Below are 19,257 nucleotides of genomic sequence, written 5' to 3' on the forward strand. Positions count from 1 at the left end.
GTCCTAATTAAATTTTTAGCACCTGTTCCACCCTTATGTTGCAGGATGACTTCATCCTCTGTAATGATGCAATCTCCTGGCCCTGGCAGGCAAGCCGGAGCAGGAGAGACGGAGAGGAGGAGCCCACCCATCATTTGTCACCTTTTGTAAAAGGCATGTCATTAATGCATCAGAGGCCTCGAGTAGATGCAGAATCGTTTAGTGCTGCTGTGCAGGGAGCTACATGTCATGTACTGTAAATAACTGCAGTCACACAGGGGCCTTTGATAACACTTAAAGCCTTTTTATTCCCGAGGTTTACTCCATCTAAGTAGTTTGTTCAATACTTTCTTTGACATCTTAAGTGGTCTAAATTATCTAAAGCACATGCTCTGTTTGCATTGAGGTCTTATACAAGGTGTAAGTGGATATGTTGGGTACATACTGTACATACACAAGACTCTCTGGTCAGACACATATAGTAGGCAGTACAGCTGCACGATTATGGCAAAAATAATTGACGCGATTAGTTTGATCAATATTGAGATCATGATTATTAATCACGATTCATTTTAGGGCTAAGATTTTTACAATAAACAATTAATAAAGCAACGCTTTCAGTCCATTTTGTGCTGCATTCCCACTCATGTACAAACTAAGACTTCACTTGGTTCTTTACCTGAATTTGGTGCATCTTCTCGAGGCAAAAAGCAATGCTAATTCCATTGGTTCATTCTGTCTTTGGAAGTTGGGCGGATAGGGTGTCAAGCTGTGCAGCATTGCTGTTATGGATGTTGAGGGGCGGCTGTGGCTCAGTGGTAGTCCATTGTCTCTCAATCGGCAGGTTGGTGGTTTGATCCCTGACTGCTACAGTCACATGTTGAAGTGTCCTTGGGCAAGACACTGAACCCCAATTGCCCCTGGTGGCATAGCCAACGGGTATGGTTGCGCTTAGATCTGATCGGAGATTGGTCACTCGGGCCTTTGTCATAAGTGTGTGAATGTGTGAATGTGACATGTCGTATAAAAGCAGCTCTGAGTTGTCGTCAGACCAGAAAAGCGCTATACAAGTACAGTCCATTTACCATTTACTTGATGCTGGACAAGGACAGAGAGTAGCAACACTGTTCCTCATGGCCTTCGTACACTCATCATACTGCACTTTGTGGTGTTTTTTCAGCTGCTTGAACATGTTAGTTGTGTTACTTTGCGGCTTCATGTTATCTTTACATATTATTTTTTCTTGCTCAACTTCACTTGCCTGACCACTATGGGACTTTTCAGACAGAGACGGATAACAACACCGATTTTAAGGTTGGAAAATGTACAGAATACCAATATGACGACTGATATAGTGAATTGTTGAGCATGATTGAAAACAGATCTTTTCTATATGGACTGTGCACCATTTTTGCATTGAAATGTCCATGCAAAGATACTCAGAGGGCTGCTTTCATAAGGTTACAGAATATGTAATAATAATATACATTGACAACCAATTGTAGTGCCGATCATCATCAGCCCAGATGTGCTGATCTGCTACATGTGCCGCAGACCGTGTTGTATTGTGAGAAAGAATGCTTTGCTTACGGCGTTGGGGGAATTCCACCCTTAAGCTTATCTGGAAAAATAACCTAGCAGATGTTGAGGTCAGGTACCAGGGAGTATGGGGAAAAGACTGATTTGTTCCAATGTAGGAACACGCCCTAGGACTGACGTCAGTGCTTTGAAAACGGACGTACAGGAAGTATTGGATCTTTCCTTGGTCGCTCTGGCCTGGCAAAAACGTGTGTGTGTCGGTAAGAATCTGGTCATGAGTGCGGTAGCGGAGTAAAGAATATCATGTCATTGTCATCAGGAGGGCATAAAAGCAAGCATGTACTATGTTTGTTCAGATTTTTTATATTAAACTAATTCGAATCTGCAAGTCGTAGTTTTGTCTTATTCTTTAGTCGATCTCTAAAAATGTATTCTCCAACAGCTGAGACGACTGTAAGCTATCTGAGAATCACTTAAGCATGTTATACATTATGTGTTCTGTAAAAGCTTTTTATATATTGGTGCATATCTGAAAACATATAAAATATCAGCATATATTTGGGAGACCGATATCGGCCCGATAGTGTTGGCCGACTGATATATCTGTCTGCCAGTTCCTTAAAGATATGCCATATGATGAAATATTGCTGTATGACATTTCAGCATGGGTTCTGGCACATCTTACAAGCTGCATGGAGGAGGGAGCCGTCTTGTAATGGCAAAGCTCCAGGCAGCAACGCTTAACAACTTAGTTATAGGTTTGTTCTCAATACTGTTGCTAGAGTTTACGTTTAAGTTATTAAATTTCCCAAGAAACATGAAATTAAGCTCAGCAGTGAGCGCTACACTTTACCGTCCAAACTACCAGCTCAGTCAATTTTGGTGTGAAAAGCCTGGTTAGCTAGGATTGCTCCTGATTAGTATTACAGTGTGGACTGGCAAATTTCCAACACTCTTGCAGAGAACACACCCATGTACAAATCGGCCCCACGGATGCATCATCCGTGAACGTATGAAACACACAAACAGGCCTTCCTGAGCATGTCTTTGTGCTTCTCTGCAGCACAGATGGCTGAATAGTGGGTGTCTTCCTGCTCTCTGTTCCCCTCCTTCACTTTTCTCTACATTTCCCTCTGTGCCCTCCCTCCCTCCCTCCCTCCCTCCGCCTCCTCCTCTCAAGGCTGAGCTCGATCCACCCAAAGCCGCCCTATCCTTGATAACCCTCCTGCCTCCCTCTCCCTCCCTAACAGCTTTCACACACTGCCTGACACTCTGCTGTTTGGCCTCCCTCCCTCCCTCGGCCAGTGCTAAATGGCCAGATAGATTTGGGAGCATTCATCATTGTAATCATGTTGCTTAATTATTCATAGGCTCCATCAGGCCTCTTCCTGGTGTGGCATGTACTTATTAGAGAGCAGCAACATTAGTGCGGCAGACTCTCATGATGCAGAGGGGACAAAGGAGGATGGAGCAGGTTAGCTCTGCACATTGACACTCATTATTATACATCTCTGACTAATGGCTAATTGAAGCCATTAATTTTCTATTAAGAAGAGACGGATGTGCAGAGCGGAAATTATTCCTTTGTGTTTTATGTTTTGTTCTATAGCTTCCTCCTGTAAACCACATAGTACAGTGACTTACTGAATACTAAATTGAATCATTTTTATTCTTGATGACCCACCATTATGACCGAGGCTTTAGGTTGCAGAGACCTGCAAACATCGCTGCTGTTCTCTAACCCGGGCCTCATCAGTCCAGATTACAGCGGTCCAGCCTCCAGCTGGGCACACTGGGAGCAGATGGCCCCATAATCACCAGGGTTCATCACGGTCTGGAACAGCAGCCAAAACCAGCTCCCAATATTTGGTTGGATTTCAAGTTTAGCTTCAAAAACAGAACATGTCAGATGGCTTCACTGCAAGAGACTCCATTGATCTGGAGGCAGGCAGTGCCAGTCGTGTCATGGTTGTGGTTATTTAGGAGGCTGTTTATTTAGAGCTGTTCCCCCTGAGGTCTGTGTGTATAAGACCAGATCCTTTCTCAAGGCTTCAGCCTATTTCTTTACAACTACCAAGACCAAGACACATTTCTCTACATGGACAATAAAGTGTGTTATACCTATCATACTGTATGGTACTGCATCGTATTGTATGTTACCGCATTGTTCGATATCTTATAGTAACGTACTGTATGGTACTGTATGGTACTGTACAGTATCGTACAGTATGGTACTGTATTGTCCTGTATGGTACCGTTTGGTACTGCATGGTACCGTATGGTACTGTATGGTACTATATAGTATCGTACAGTATGGTACTGTATCGTCCTGTATGGTACCGTACGGTACTGCATGGTACTGTATGGTACTATACGGTATCGTACAGTATGGTACAGTATGGTACTGTATGGTACTGCATGGTACTGCATGGTACTATATAGTATCGTACAGTATGGTACTGTATCGTCCTGTATGGTACTATACGGTATCGTACAGTACGGTACCGTATCGTACCAGTGTCGTCTTGTAACGTATAGTCTTGTAATGTATTGTCCTGTATCATATTGTTTTGTATCGTATCGTCTTGTATCATCGTGGAAAGTGTCGTCTTGTATCGTGTCGTCTTGTATCGTATCGTCTTGTATCGTATTGTCTTGTATCGTATCAGAAAGAATTCTAAAGGCTGCTGCAGCTTGGGAAAAGAAAAAGAAAGAGATTTCTCTCCTCTGTAAAAGGTCGGCAACTCCTCCAGGAATCACATGATCTTAGTTGGATACAGATTCCCCTGATGTATGATAGCACTACAGGGAATCATCAGAGGCTCCATACCTATAAGAACAAAGCCTTCACTTTTCCCAGCTGGGACTCATGATGAATATCATGCGAACACATACCCTGCTTCTCCTTCTCTCTTTATAATACGCTGCATGATGCACTCACCTGAATTTAACATCCATTGTGCAGGCAATATTGTTAAAGCTATGTTTCCTGTGAGCATTTTTTTCAAACATCCTGCCTTTGTGCAGCGTCCGTGGTATAACTTGTAAAAAAATGCCCAATGCAATCAGAGGAACAAAACAGGAAACTCCCACAGACACAAATTAATTTTATGCGTGGTGTTCCCAGCTCTACGGAAAGGCTGTTTTTAAGCAATATTCAGAATGAAACAAGTGAGTGTGATACTTGAGTTGCACGGAGTAGGCTGAAAATGTACGCATGTCTTTCTCTCGGTTCCACCCACAGTCGAACAAATGCTTCTTCTGAGTCACGCAGCATAATGACGCCACGCTGTGCATGTTCTCTCTCCCCAGAAAAGATGAAAAAAACAAAGCAGCAGCGTTGGACAATTTGTCTATCCTCTCTCTCTCTCTCTATAATGCCACCGCCTTGTGCAGATATGTGGGAGACAAACGACTGTGTAATTATGTCTCACAAATCCGGCCAGAAAAACGGAGAGTCCTGAAACATTAAATAATAATTGTGAGATTCATATTTCCACGTAGCCAAACTGAAATGACTTCATCTTCTTGGAGCATTGTTGATGAATTTCTGCTGTTACATAACACAGCTGAACCTCCTTCACAGTTAAGCAACACAACACGGGAATGCCAACATGTTAATGCCAAACACTGTGTGCGCCTGCAGATACGATTTCAGGCTGAAGAGCTACCTCAGGGGATTGAAGGAATCAAAGGCTTAGCGGAGATTTGAGCAGTGCAGGTCCATCTGAAAACATCCTAATGTCAACACAATTGCCTCTGAATCAGGGATTTTCTGCAGGCAGATTGAGATTGACACAATGCAAACACGCTCTCCAAATCTGTACTTATACGGTAAATACATCCAAAAGGCTTGTGTCGTACTGAGGACTCAAAGGCTCAAATTTCTATTAGCAAGTGCATCTTATCAAAGCTGAAATGTTTAAACCCTATGACAATTATTTTACACACTATCGATGCCTTTTCTCCCACATAGTTCAAAACCTGCACGGCTCAGATGAGCGGAAAAGCATATTTTAATGATAAAAATATATAATACATTCAGTCATCATTATCCAGAGACTAAAACTAGAACAAGAGCAGCATTGAAATTATTTTTGAGCGCTATGAACGAGCGTCCCTCATTTATATGTGCGACAGACTGTCTTCGAGCTGCATCCCTTAAATGTGTAATCCACTCTGGAACCAAACGTTGATCTCAGCAGGTAAATGGAGATTAGGAAGTAAAACAATTTTCAATTTCAGACCTGGGACATATATTTACAGATGATAACTTCATTTTACAGTGTGAGTGAGTTATGGTGTATTTTATGCAGGGGGAGACACCAACAGCCAAATGCCCTTGAGCATGATTTAAGTAGATTAAGGCAATCTGGAAGCCTAAACGAGGGCTTGTTTAGGTTAAAGGACTGTAATAATTGATCCACTTAAGGACAGACTGTCGTTCTCCGGTCTCCCTGACAAACAGTAGCCAGCAGGCAGCATCAATAACATCTGACGCTTCGTCTGTCTTCTCTCTTATCCCACACTCAGGGCCTCTGCTGCCTCTCATGCCGCTCTCTCTGCCTTTGACTTGTCTGTTTTTGGAGTCTGTCTGTACTGAAGTCTTTCTTCCTGGGAATTCTCCTTTTTTTCTCCGTGTCATCTCTCCCCCAGTCCTACTTTTTTACTTTCTTGTCACTTCCTGCACTTTTTGAATACTGCAAATAGTTGGTACACACTACATCTTGAGCTTGAGTTTTCCAAATATAACAGCATCTTCAAGTATGGTAACATTGAACAGTAATCTCAGAAGTCCCTTTGTTATTACATTTTAAATATTACTTAGAATATTGTGAAAATAATCCCCAGTTCTTTCCCTTTATTGTTTTTAAAAGTCCTTTGGGACGTGGATGCATTTCATTTCATCAGACATATGATCTCTGCACTGCAATGGCACAAATATGTAAGTGAGCACCTTTCTTGTATCTGCTGTATGTGTGTTTAAACATGTTCAATTACATTTTTTTCTTCCTGATACTGATTCTAATGGTAGACTTAAAGGGCCACTTCGCCAATTTTCAGCCTCAGTCCTATCATGCTATCATGGGGAGCTAATGCCATTATGGTAGAATAAAATGCAGTTTCGCTCTGTGCCTTTGGAGGACGATATCCGCCTCTCCAATGGGCCCTGGAAAACCTCCATCAGACTACGTAAACTCGTCATCTGGCGGAGGCCAGGGAGCTTGCTGAACTACACTTCCTCAATCTCGGACCTCGCCTCCGATGTCATGTCTCGTTCAAAATCGTCAGGTTTGAAATGTAGACAGATTTTTTAGACGATCCACCGGTATATTCTTGTCATATTACGGATCCTGTACCGCTCTGACCCATTGCCTGCAGTAAAACGGTAGTATTTCACTCCAGCATCTCTCCCTGGGCTGTTCCTGTCAGAGGGAGGGGCGCAATGCATGCTGTGTGTTGTAGGAATGTAGAATGGGTGAAACCACAAGCTGTTTGTACAACTTTCTCTACTGCTATGGCGCCAGTTTCAAATATTATTGCTTCTATCGATTACAGAGAACACCGACTTTGACCGACAGCGGCTTTTTCCAGGGGCGAACTGCTCCTTTAAGTATAGGCGGATACAAAGGGGGATACCTGATACCTGCACAATTTAAAAACTAGACATTATTGGAGGAATTGTGAACATTTTGCTAGCTTTGGCAAACATAACACTCTTTGCAAGCACTGCACTGTTGTTGTTTGTCATCATCACATGATACATGATACCTGAAAACTGTTGATTTATGGGGTCTAATAAATTATGCCGTGAATCGGTGCATTAACTGGTATATTAAATCGTATATTGACCGAGACCCAAAACCGAATTCAGGCAGTATCGGAGGCTGATATCGGTACTGATATCAGTACTCTAAATATCTGTCTAGGTAAAGTTGTTTTCAAGAGTCCTTTGGGACAAGATTTTAATCCATCCCACATATGACCCCTGATACTCCCTGCACTTTAATGCTACAAATATGTAAATTGGCACCAGGTAGTCTATGGTTGTTATGTCCTGTTTCTGCAGTATGAGTGTTCTATATACGTTTTTATCTTTAATATTATTTGGGTTAGGGTCAGGATTTCCAATTGTCGGAGTATGTCATGTAAATAAAAAATGGTGCTAAAATGTATGTCATGGCTTACAGCAATAAATCAAGCAGAGACTTTCAGGGAAAGAGGCGGCAACAGGGGAGGAGGGGGACAATATAGAGAGGGTTAAAAACATTCATTTATCTCTTTCCTTCCGTCTCTTATTCATGCACATATACAATTCTGATCACATGGTGCCAGGTCTCTCGGGAGCCTGTCTAGCAGATGCATCTTATGGAAATCAGGCTCTGAGGTTACATGTTACATGACCCACCAAAAAGAACGTGAGGTGGAGGCAGAGCGGTGTGCGGTCGTGTGTGTTTATTATTATCATTATTATTAGTATTTGTGGAGGCGGGGGTGTGACAGGAAGCTAAAAGCAATGTTTTTATTAGTGGTGGAGACCCCAGATCCATACCACATGCCATACCACTATACCTAACGTGGTGTATAATGCATGTATACAAGGTTTCAGAACATGCCTGTTTATAGCTTTAATTCAGAGGCATGTGGGATCACCACAGAGGGAACAAACTGCTCTTTAACTCCCAGTGAGAGGTCACAATAAACACGTTTGCTGATAAAAGAGCTCAGCGTGGCCGGCTTCAGCCCAACGAGCTGCAGAGACATATTGAGGGGAAAAACCTCCTCCCAGGGTTTCTCAGGGAGCGCGTTACCCTGCACAGCATCTCCTCTGCTGTTCATGCTAATGAGCTGCTCTGTTAATGAACAGCAGGAGAAACAGCTAAAGCAGGGTCTGCTGGGAGGGGCAGGGCAAAACACAAACAAACAAATAACAAAATAAGACACAAGCTTGTGTCTCTGAACATCAGCCTCTGCTCGCTCTCTCCGTCCTCTCACTTGTTCCCATCGAACTCGTAAACACACATTTTTTTTTTTACGTTCTTGCTCTCAGCATCACTTGGCCACTGAGGGTGGTTGCCATGGTTACACCACCCACAGGAGCCGGCTACCTTCCCTGTTACCGTAGCAACTGGCTCCCTACAGAATATCAAGCATGTCACTCTCTCTCCCTCTCTTTTTAAGTCTCTCTCTCTCTCTCTTGTTATCAGTCTGCCCCTCTCTCTCTCTCTCTCTCTCTATCTCTCTCTCTCTGACATGATAAAGTCCCCATATGTGTGGTTCCTCGTCAGGTCTCCGGTTTAACGGTTGGTTAGTTTTCCTTATCACTGTCTTTCGGGTGTTTACTTGCCACATACATTACTTATCCAATACTGAGCATGATGAGTCTGACTTTTTGTCTCTCTGTGACAATAAGTTAAAAGTTATTTTACAGAATTTTGTAAAAATGTTTTTAATATCCAAATTATGTCTAATTATGGTAGTGCAAACAAAAATGAATTGGCTAAATAATAATGTCATCTAGTAATAAACAAAAAAGGCAACATAGATGCCCAGGTGACCTCTGACCTTCAGCCAGCAGAGCGGCACATGTAACTACAAAAACAAGTGATATAATGATACATTTTATAGCCTGAAACTGTATTTAAACATGTTCGATATAAAGTTATTATAAGTTATTATAAACTAACTGATTTTTCAATATACAGAAAATAAAAAGACAACCACTTTTGTATTCAGTTAGAAATAGAAATGTTTTTTAGCTATTTGATAATCTTTCCATATTTCATCTCACTGTGAACTGAGCATATTTTGGATGTACTGTTGGAAGTGTCTAAAATACATTTTATGGGATCTGGGAAACCGTGATTATACTTGATACAGTGCAAATAAAACCACACATAATCTAATATATTCACCAATACCAATGGTACCAATATACAGTTTATACAGAATCCATCCATCCATTATCTATAGTGCTATTAGGGGAGCAATTTTAGAGCCATCAATGAACGAAACGAGCATGTCTTTGGACTGTAGGAGGAAGCTGGAGTACCTGGAGGGAACCCATGCATGAGCATGCAAGCTCCACATGGACAGGCCCACTACATCCCAAACAGGATTTGAACCAGGAACCTTTGATCTGTGAGGCGACAGCGCTAACCACTGCACCACAGTGCAGCCCTATCTGTTGCCCAATGAGTCAACACAATGGTGATTGAGTCCATGACCCACTGATGAAAGCCTTTGCATTTGCAGTATAAAATATTGTTATGGACCGCGTGTCTGTGGCGACATTCGCAGAAAAAGCGGCGCCCAGTTAGTGGTGCGTTTTCCATCAGCCAGCAGTGGTTGGTCTGCCAGAGAGGGTAGGCGGAGCTAAGCGGCTGCTCTCCCGGTCTCTGCAAGTGTTGCGAGTAAACAGTAATCTACTATGGCTGAACAAACAAAGACAAGATCGATGACTACAGATACAACTTCAAAAATAAGTGAAAATCCAAAGAGAAAGAAACAAATGCGTTGCTCAGATGAAGGCAAACAGTCTAAAAAAAGTCGAGGACAATCAAGAGTTACAACCGTGACGAAGGGAGCCAACTGGAGACGTATGGTTAGTGAATTATTGTATATCATCATTAGATGCCACCCAAGAGAAAGAAACAAGATTGTCAGTTTAAAATAAAGAAGAATTGATTGACACCTCCATCACTGACAGCATACCTTGTACTCTTTCTGAGGATCTTTGCCTCACAGCATTTTGCTTCAAGACTTCCTTCAAGTTCACTCATCCAAACGGTTACAAAGATGGTCTTTGTACAAATATGAATCATCTTTCTGTCATAGTAAAAGTAAATCGAGACATCATCTCTCTTGGATTCTAAAAGCCAGAGTCTCTGTAAGCGTCGTATTCGACACAGTCTCCTGACATTTCCAGTAGCGCGAGAAAGCACAGCTGACAAAAAGCTCCTAATGATGCGTGAGATCATGTCAGGCTGACATGTCCTGTCTTGCATTAGCCGCCTCAGTGTTATTTTAGACCGGGCCACTCTGGTGAGATAATGTGCGCCGGCTGTGCGGTCTGCCAGTCTGTGCTGCAGAATCACTCAGTAGATTAAATATTAGTGTTATCTCATTTCCTCCGGCCATAAAGTCTCCACAGACCGTCCAAGTGAAGAGAAAATGGTTTAATCACTGAGACGATCTGTACAAAAGACCTGGGACCTCCATTTGAGCTTTGGACTTTTATTACTTTTTCGGCCGGACTCGAGAGAAGTGTGCAATTAGTCAGCCGAGCTAGGGCGAGCATTAGCTGTTAACTGGCACAGTGACCCTGAGCTGAGGAAAGAAAGACATACTATTTGTCTCCTTGCATTACCGGCTGAATCTTAATGCAGAAACAGCAGCACCCGAGTGTCTTTTGCCTTCCTCTCTGCGTGGTACAGCTCGACTCAACCTGATTTGCTTTGACTCCTCTTTGTTTCTGGACTAGGTACTCTTCTTGATTTAATTTCAACTGTGGATAGGACCAGCTTTAATGCAGGCAGGATTCTTAGTTGATTGTCACAGTGACACTGCATCAATCTGCAACACATGAAATGACCCCTTTATATTTGCATCTCGCCATGTTGATAACATAAAAACGAACTATCTATTGCAAATAGAAAACAGTCACAAAACTAGGGTGCACGTTATATTGTCTCAGCATCAAGACTGCCATGTGTGCATGTGCATTTGTCACATTGCAGGACGTTTCATGTCAAGCAAATCAACAAGTCACAGTGCTGCTCTTCTGCTGCTCGATGCAATGCGAAAGGTTCAGAAGAGAAAGTTAATCTCATATTACGAATGCAGCCCATCACCAGAGCGTGTATAACTGACCGCCATGCATGCAGTCTGTGTATCACCTGGCTGTAAACATGCACGCTACACGGCTGCTATCACAGATAATGTCACATGCTCTCTACAGGCAGACCCTCGGTTACGTGAGGCGGATTTTAAGCACGAAAGAAAGGAGATGAAGGAGGAATAGACTGATAGAGTACCCAAGTCATAAAGAATGAAGTGTTAAATGTATATCTGTGCATGAATAATGCGCATGTATTTGTTTAATTCACTGTATTTTCTTTATACCCTGATATAATGTATAATTCAAAAGGTCTACGAGTAGCATGCAGTGGGAATGATGCATTTGTCATCTATAGCTGTTTGTACCACCATGTACAGCAGCACACCATCTGTGTACACTGTATAAAATTGAGGCAAATCAATTGCAAGCAGCCTTTGGAGAATCTGTGATAGGGTTGCTGAATACTGAGCACTGAGTCAAATGCTGTGGGAACATTTTGTCTCAAGGAAAGGGAGGGTATGTTTCACACTCCTACAGTATGCTGCAAGTGTACACTCCTTCAAAATAAAAGTCCATCCTCAATAAACAACTGCTGGTTTGGGAGAAGTACCTAATTTTACTCATTTATGCATTAAATTGAGTTACCAATGTTCACAGAGGGGAAAAGTCAAAAAGCATTCTGGGAATTGTAGGAATTCACTTTAAGGTCATTTCATGGCAAAACGGGAACAACCAACACCCAAATTACGACACAAAGCTTACACAATGACGGAGCTGATTGGTTCATACTGTAAGAATATCTCATAAATAAACATTTCAGATGGTTTTCTGAGAAAATAGAGGAACCAGGGTCAGATGTCTGAAAATATCCAGAATGAGGAAAAAGCTGGAAAAGAGGCAAAGTTCAAAAACAAATAACAAAACGAAGGCTGCGTTCGGAGCATGAATTATTCAGGAACAATCACAGGGAAAGTGAAAAGATGTCACTGGCCACTGAAAGCTGCTGAGGCAGATGGAGGAGCAGTGTCTGGGAGAGGGAGAGAGCGGGGAGGGGAGGGGTAATGAGTGCCTCTGGGATGTGGCGGGGCAGAGACAGAGAGGAAGGGATGAAGGGGGAGAGGAGAGGAGGAGACAGGCGTGGGGAATTTTCTTTTGTGTTCTGTTGTGTGGACCTGGAGGGTGGTGAAGGGAGGGGAGGGGCTGGCTGGTGATGGGGGGGGATAAAAACCAGGTAGCATGAAGAGACAGGAGTGATGAGAGGGTGCGTGACAAGTGCCAAAGCCTCGTCGACAAGCGAGAGCCCAGACCTTTCCGCGGCTTTCAATAATTGATGCAGCTTCTGCTGCGTGCCGTCTTTATAAAGCAGCAAGTGTGTGGGGAACGTGTGTGCCTGTGTGTGTACCTCTGTAAGTTTTAAGCATGTGACCTAATTGTGAGTATGGTAGCGATGTCTTCCCATCGATATACTGCACTGTACGTTTGCTAGATCTGGATTAATATGTCAGGAATGAGCTGACAGAGCTGGAGAGATGATGGCAGAGCATAAGGACCTGCCAAAAAGTAGATCCATTTCTCTCCGTTAATGCTTCCAACGTTCTTCTCCTGAATGTTAAAACAGGTCTGATCAGCGTCAGCGGACCCAACAACCCCACACTCCCTCGAACCCTGCAGCCAAGGCCGTTAAGGAAATTAGATTTTTGCAGTCCCGCTTTCACACAAACACGCGCTCCACTCTGACCACAGGGTTTTTTCTTGCCTCGTCTCAATTCAAGGCCACCTGTGAGTACATGCACATGACAGAGATGGATCTCTCTGTGCTCTCCCGGCTGCTCTGGCTGGGTAGCAATAGGGCTGGGTCCCTCCTCCATTAGCATGCACTCCAGCCTGCAACCCACATAACATTCTACATGCTCTACATCACTCACGCTCTCTCTCTCTCTCCTCCTTCGCCCTCTCGCTCCCTCCCGTTTCTCAAATCATCCGCCGTGCCAGGGCAGTCCCTCCTCTCCCCTCTCCCTCTCTCTCTTTCCTCCTGAACATGGAGGACAAGTGTTATCGCCACACTGCAGATGTTTTCTCCTCTGAAGCCTCCCACTGGCTGCGGCAGGGCTAAACATCTCGTTCCGGCCCATGCAGCATTAAACTTTTTTTTCCCGCAGAAATCCAACCCATTAGGCTTACTGATATCTCTGCCCTGCAAGACTCTGGAGAGCGGACACAGCTGGATGTGATCACGACGGCTATGCTGGCGTCTCAATCCCTCTAGGTGACAGTGGACAAACCCATGACATGTGCAAACACGCAGAGGAGACGCTTGAACACATCCAAACTCGAGTCGTTTCGAACAGTCTCATTTGACCTCGACGCTTGAAACGGCCCCGTGAATCTACATATATGTTAAATCTGACATTCAGTATTCAGGATGATGAAAGGTAAAGTAATCTTTGGGAGACTTAAAGAAGCTTTAATCTAAATTCTTTTTAAAGGTTATTCTTTGATTACGTGTAACCTAGAAACAGCGAGCAGTCTGGGGAAGCCAAAGAAATGAAATCATCTAATGCAGCACATCCGGTTATGCATGAAAGGCTACAGAGAGGACATGAAGTGATGAGCCTTGCAAGCAAACATTATTAAACACCCAACAGGGAATAGAACCCTTCCCAACTGAGACGCACAGTTTGAAATAATCCAAAAAGGCCAGAGGAAAAGATTGAATCATTTAAACCAGGGTTTTGGCAGAGGAACCTATCGGGAGGATGCCGTGCAAATTAGCAACTCTTGTCTATTTCTTTTTAGCAAAAAAAATCAGCATGAACTTCACGTCTGGAGACCCAAACACAAATGTATATTTTGTTCATTTCCTACAAGCCGGACGGGAAATGAAAACCATAAAACAAGGCCCCAGAAGGTTGCAGTAATCTCATTCGTCCGTGTGTCACCTCTGCTAACAGCTCAATCGCTGAGCCACATTAACAGCACTCCTTTTCCTCCGGTACAGCGTAGCTCTCATATCACAATGACTCTGCAGGATTTAATCCAGGTCCTGCGTGTGTGTGCTGCATTTGAAGCCTTGGAAAGGAAGCCTGTAGCAGAGAACATGAGGGGGGAACATGTGATACAATGAAATGATATGTTTTATGCCCACTGGCACACGGATATAAGCAGAGAACAGCGAACACACGGGAATCCATTAGTGGAACCCGATTATCTCCTGCCTCTGAAATTAATTAAGTGAGTGTAGGGCAGAGTGTGCGTGTGTAGCGAGCATGTGTGTGTGTGTGTGCGTGTGTGTGTGAGGGAAATCTGGTTGTCCTTATCTTTTTTTTTTTTTTCACAAATCCTCTTGTGCTGCTGCATTGAAAGGCAGATGGGGGTGGGAGGTGCGTGATCTGTATATTCCAGCTGAAGCCGCTGTTGTTGGAGGTGGAAGGGGATGAGCGACTTTGTGACTCACCGTTTTCACATCATCGCCAGCCATCCTCAAACGTGCGGCCTATCCTTCCTCTCTTTCCTTCCCTATTCTCCTCCTCCCTTTCCTTCCTTGTTCCTGCGTGTGTTCCCCACACCCTCTGTACTTCCTAAAACCTGCACATACAGTAGGTTCGTTTCTGTGCCTGACACTGCTGCAGCCTCACTGCTGGAATGCAGCGTTCAGGCTCAGGTTCACAATGCGGGCATTTATCTCGATAAATACACAACTGGTTGACTAAAGCCGAGCATATCTGCTGTCCCCAGCCTCCCTCTCCTCCCCCTCTTCATGAAATATGGCTGCACACAAGCACAATCATTGTGGGATTGCGTTCTTAAATCAGATTTTCCTCTGAAGCGCCGAGCTGCAGTCCGGCTTCATGTTCTGTTGATAAGAGAGACTTTACAATGTCATTGTGCGTCCCAAATGTTTGTGATTTAAAGAGCAGGCTTGGGTGGTAGCACAGTTTATATATATATGCAGGGATGAGAGAAACTATTCAGCTGTTAGAGACTTTGCTGAACAGTTTCTGCTGCAGTAACTGTTTGTTTACCGTCTCTCGCTGTATTTAACCTCTGCAGGCAACGCTGCAAGCCAATAACCAGGAGTGCAAACATTTGTATCAGTGCAATGAGGTACTCGGATTTGTTAGATTATTCAGTGTGATAATGTTACACTACAACACTTTCTGAATAAGTTCCTCTTTAAAAGGTTTATGTAACTTTATTTCATATAAGAGTTCATTTGATCCTTAAATAATCATTTATTAACTTTTGAAGCCTAAAATCCGGCTGTAAATTATTCACTGTTCACTGAAAAGTTGTGGACATTAATTGGTTAATGGAGAGAATAACGGTCAGATGCCAGCTTTGTCTGATGATAAAAATAAGCAGCTCTGATCAGGTTATCTACTGTGTATAGAAATTGTCATACGAGAATTCAGTTGAGAAATGTCAATAAATAAACTAGCAAATAAAATGCCATAAAACAGTGTTTTTCATTGATGTGCAAATATGTTCAGGGAGAGCTAACAGGGCCGACTCTGACAGCTCACAAATTTATAGCATCTTACACCATAAATTGTTTTATCACCCATCCCTATGGTCGACAATGACATGATTCATAAGAATAATGTGATTGACTGTGATGTTATCCAGAGTTCCCACTCCTATAGAATATATAAAAGAGCACCTGTATCCACCATAAAGGCCACAAACGAATAAAAACCCAGGTTTAATTGACTCCAGACTTCCTGCTGTATGAATGTCAGACTACATGAAACAAAGGCGCTTGTTTCTGTCATCTCTCATGCATGACCTCTTGTATCAGGAGGAAACCGTCCAGCGTGTCAATTAGCTAAATGCTTCTGGTGCTGTGAGAGGTAAGAGCTATTACAGCTGAGCTACCTGGGAGGCCATTACTGAGGCTGACATATGTGACAACCTGGCATCAACGTGTCCGTTCGATCATGACGGCAGCGCGGGAGGATGCTGGATGTGGATTTCACTCCTGAAAATGAGTGTAGTTCAGTAATCCAGAGCACTGTGTGGAAATCTAATTTAAAGAGTGATTATATTTTGATTAAACGTTGTGTCGAGGCACCAACAAATTAAAATATTTCACTCTAAAAGAGAGATCAAAACAAATTTGTTGGATTCAAGCGTTCGGGCTGAACGAATTAGGAGTAAATTAAAGGAGGCTGACAGTTTTATTAGGACTAATACCACAGTGTAATCCAGCCTAGCAACCCTCTCACAGTGTAATCTTCAGTGTAAACCTTCATGGGCAGGTCTACTTGTATGAAGCTAAAGCCTGTTTCTCAGCAAAGCAGTAATCCCACTAAGGCTCTTAGAGAAGTGAAATTATTTCAGAATGAAAGGAGAGGCTTTATGACGGTTCAAGACCCCGCTGTGCAAGATGGCTAATAAATAACCGTCTCAGGAAATCCACTTTAGTTTGAGGAGACGCGGAGTTATCAGACAAGACGCTCCGGATCAGATCTCAGATATCAGGAGCAGGCTCGCTCACTTTTCACTTCCAGGTGGAGAAGTACATTTGACCTGAGCTGGGCTCCAGCTGGGACATCATGACTCATCCTCCCCCCTTCCTTCCCCCACCCCCCTCCACATTCACACAGCACCTCCCCTTGCTCCTACCTACACACAAGCTCCTGGCTGAATTCCCGCCTCACGTCCAACACAGGAGGGGGAGAAGATGACGGATAACTGAAAAGTTATTGAGAATTAAAGGTCGACTTTGTCAAAGTGTGCGTCTGCTGTACAGTCGTGACGAGACAGGAGGGAGGTGGGAGCAGCTGGTGGCCCATTGATCTGCTGCTCTGGACAAGAGACTTTCACTCTGTGCTCTCTACCTATTGATGGAGACAGATGCCAATAGGTTGACCCCATATCTCTCATTAGTATACTCCGGATCACACTGCACGTCCAATGATATATCAAAGTCACCCCCCTCATTGAGCATCACATGCTTTATCAAGGCTACATATAAAGAAAAAGAGCCATAACAATGAAGAAGATCCACTTATATTTGGATAAAGCTGCATGTTTTCTAATCTTTTCAGAGTTATTTCATAAAGACAGGGCAGCAATTGAATATGCATGTCTCCATCCTGCACCACCACTCCTCTAAAGCACGGATGCAAGCTGATTTCCTCCCCTGACAAGGCCAGATGGGATGCAGTGAGATGGGATTTGATCTCCATCCTCCTTCCACAGAGCAAAAAAAGGCCTGTGTGACATTTTTCATACAGGCCCAGACTTGACGCAGCGAGCCAAAAATACTGTAAACCACAGCCTCTTACATACACGTCCTGAGTGTGTGAGCTTCCATTAATATCACATAGCAGGATTTGCGTTTTAATTCCTCTCACTATCTGTGTATTTTTGTGGACGTTGTGCGTCATTACTCTTGTTGACACAGGGACGGTGCTCGAGGATGCATTTACAAATTAAACCTGCCCCAGATAAAGAGTCAGCAATGTTGAGATAGAAGCAACTGCATGCGTGGCATTTGTAATCACGACATGATGTAAAAAGCAGCATTTTGTCCGAAAGTCAGCTAAACATTTAGCGAAATGTCAATGCGCCATCGCTACAAATCTTACCTCGACGTTTTCCCACGCGCAGTAGGACAAAACAGCCATCAATATAGGTATTGCGGTATGTCCCATTTTCTCGCCTCCTTTTGTCTCCTTTTTTATCACGAAGTTGCTGTTGTTAAATATCTGACACCAACATACGCTGTCTGGTTACATCAGCTGAAGTGATGGACACTGCGTTCGTCCTGCGATATCTCCTGCGTCTGCGTCCTACTCGCTCGTGCCAACGGGCTCTCTCTCCAATGGCAGCCTGGGATTTTCTCTGGATGAAGTCTGACAGAACCAAGCCCTGTTTCTGCGGGTATTTATCACGGGCTGCACTCATGGCGGCCTCGCTGTGGCTTAGTGAACAGCGACATCTGGTGGGCAGAGGAGGCGAATGCACCGCAGGCTCTTCTGCTGGGTTTCTGCGTCAGTCTAAAGGAGAGATCCACACAAAAATAGAGGAGAGATTATCTACCAGTTTTTATTAGTGGTTTTAAATAGGTTAACTGAATGAAGCTTTAGGGTTTAAGATCATAGTATTACCACGATTCTTCCAAACTAGTGTCGTCACAAATTCATGCTCATGCGTAAATCATCATCCACAGATAGAACAAGTAGGCTGCACACAGTCAGTAAAAAAATAATTCTTCTTGTTCTTCAATCTGATCAAACTGCCTTTTAAGAAATAAAAAACTGAGTGGCATTAACTTCACTTATTACATTATTATTTTAGGTTGTTTTCGTCGTTTTGTTGTAATGGATAGCATTGTATTAAATAGTTTTGATATTACATGTTTCCACTGATTTAAATGGCGCCGACAAACTAGAGCAAATCATGCTTAAAGACACCTTTAGGTTCTCTAATATCCATCATTGGAGGCAACATTAATATACAACTAATATCCCTACTCTTATTATAAGACTACATAACACTAAAACACTTAAATACACAAAAGTCAATTAATTTATGAATTAAAACATTAAATACCAAAACACTACAATTAGTAGTGCACTACTATGTAGTGTAAGGCATGAAGAAAAGCATGAATTAGAAATCCTTATTTTTATTGTGTTGCATTATATAAAATATCATCATTATGCAGAGTGCATTTGGGGCTTATTTGCTATTTCAGATTATTATTTACGTTTTATTTTAGAAACAGTCCACCTAAATAAAGGCAGAATATTTTTTAAGGGGTTAACTCACATTTTTCCCCTTGCTAATACTCTACTGCTGGAAGCTGCAATGTGTGAAATGAAAAGCGTTTTCGGGGTTAGTAGCAACATCCGTAATCGGTCAGCAGGGGGAACACGTGGTATGAGAAT

The 19,257-nt window shown here is 43.0% G+C and overlaps 1 protein-coding gene across 2 annotated transcripts in view; it reads right to left on the minus strand.

The window, feature by feature from the left end:
- aplp1 (amyloid beta (A4) precursor-like protein 1) overlaps nt 1-18,194 on the minus strand; it is a 37,594-nt gene extending 19,400 nt beyond the window's left edge. For both annotated transcript variants that reach the window (XM_069656771.1, XM_069656770.1), the window contains exon 1: nt 17,953-18,194. In XM_069656771.1, the coding sequence (XP_069512872.1) occupies nt 17,953-18,018 (66 nt within the window). In that variant the 5' untranslated portion in view covers nt 18,019-18,194. The remainder of the gene's footprint in view (nt 1-17,952) is intronic.
- Nucleotides 18,195-19,257: the final 1,063 nt, after the last annotated feature.

Source organism: Semicossyphus pulcher, unplaced genomic scaffold (assembly GCF_022749685.1).
Source record: "Semicossyphus pulcher isolate SPU_LCO1_2020_fin unplaced genomic scaffold, fSemPul1.0.p SCAF_9, whole genome shotgun sequence".
Taxonomy (NCBI): Eukaryota; Metazoa; Chordata; class Actinopteri; order Labriformes; family Labridae; genus Semicossyphus; species Semicossyphus pulcher.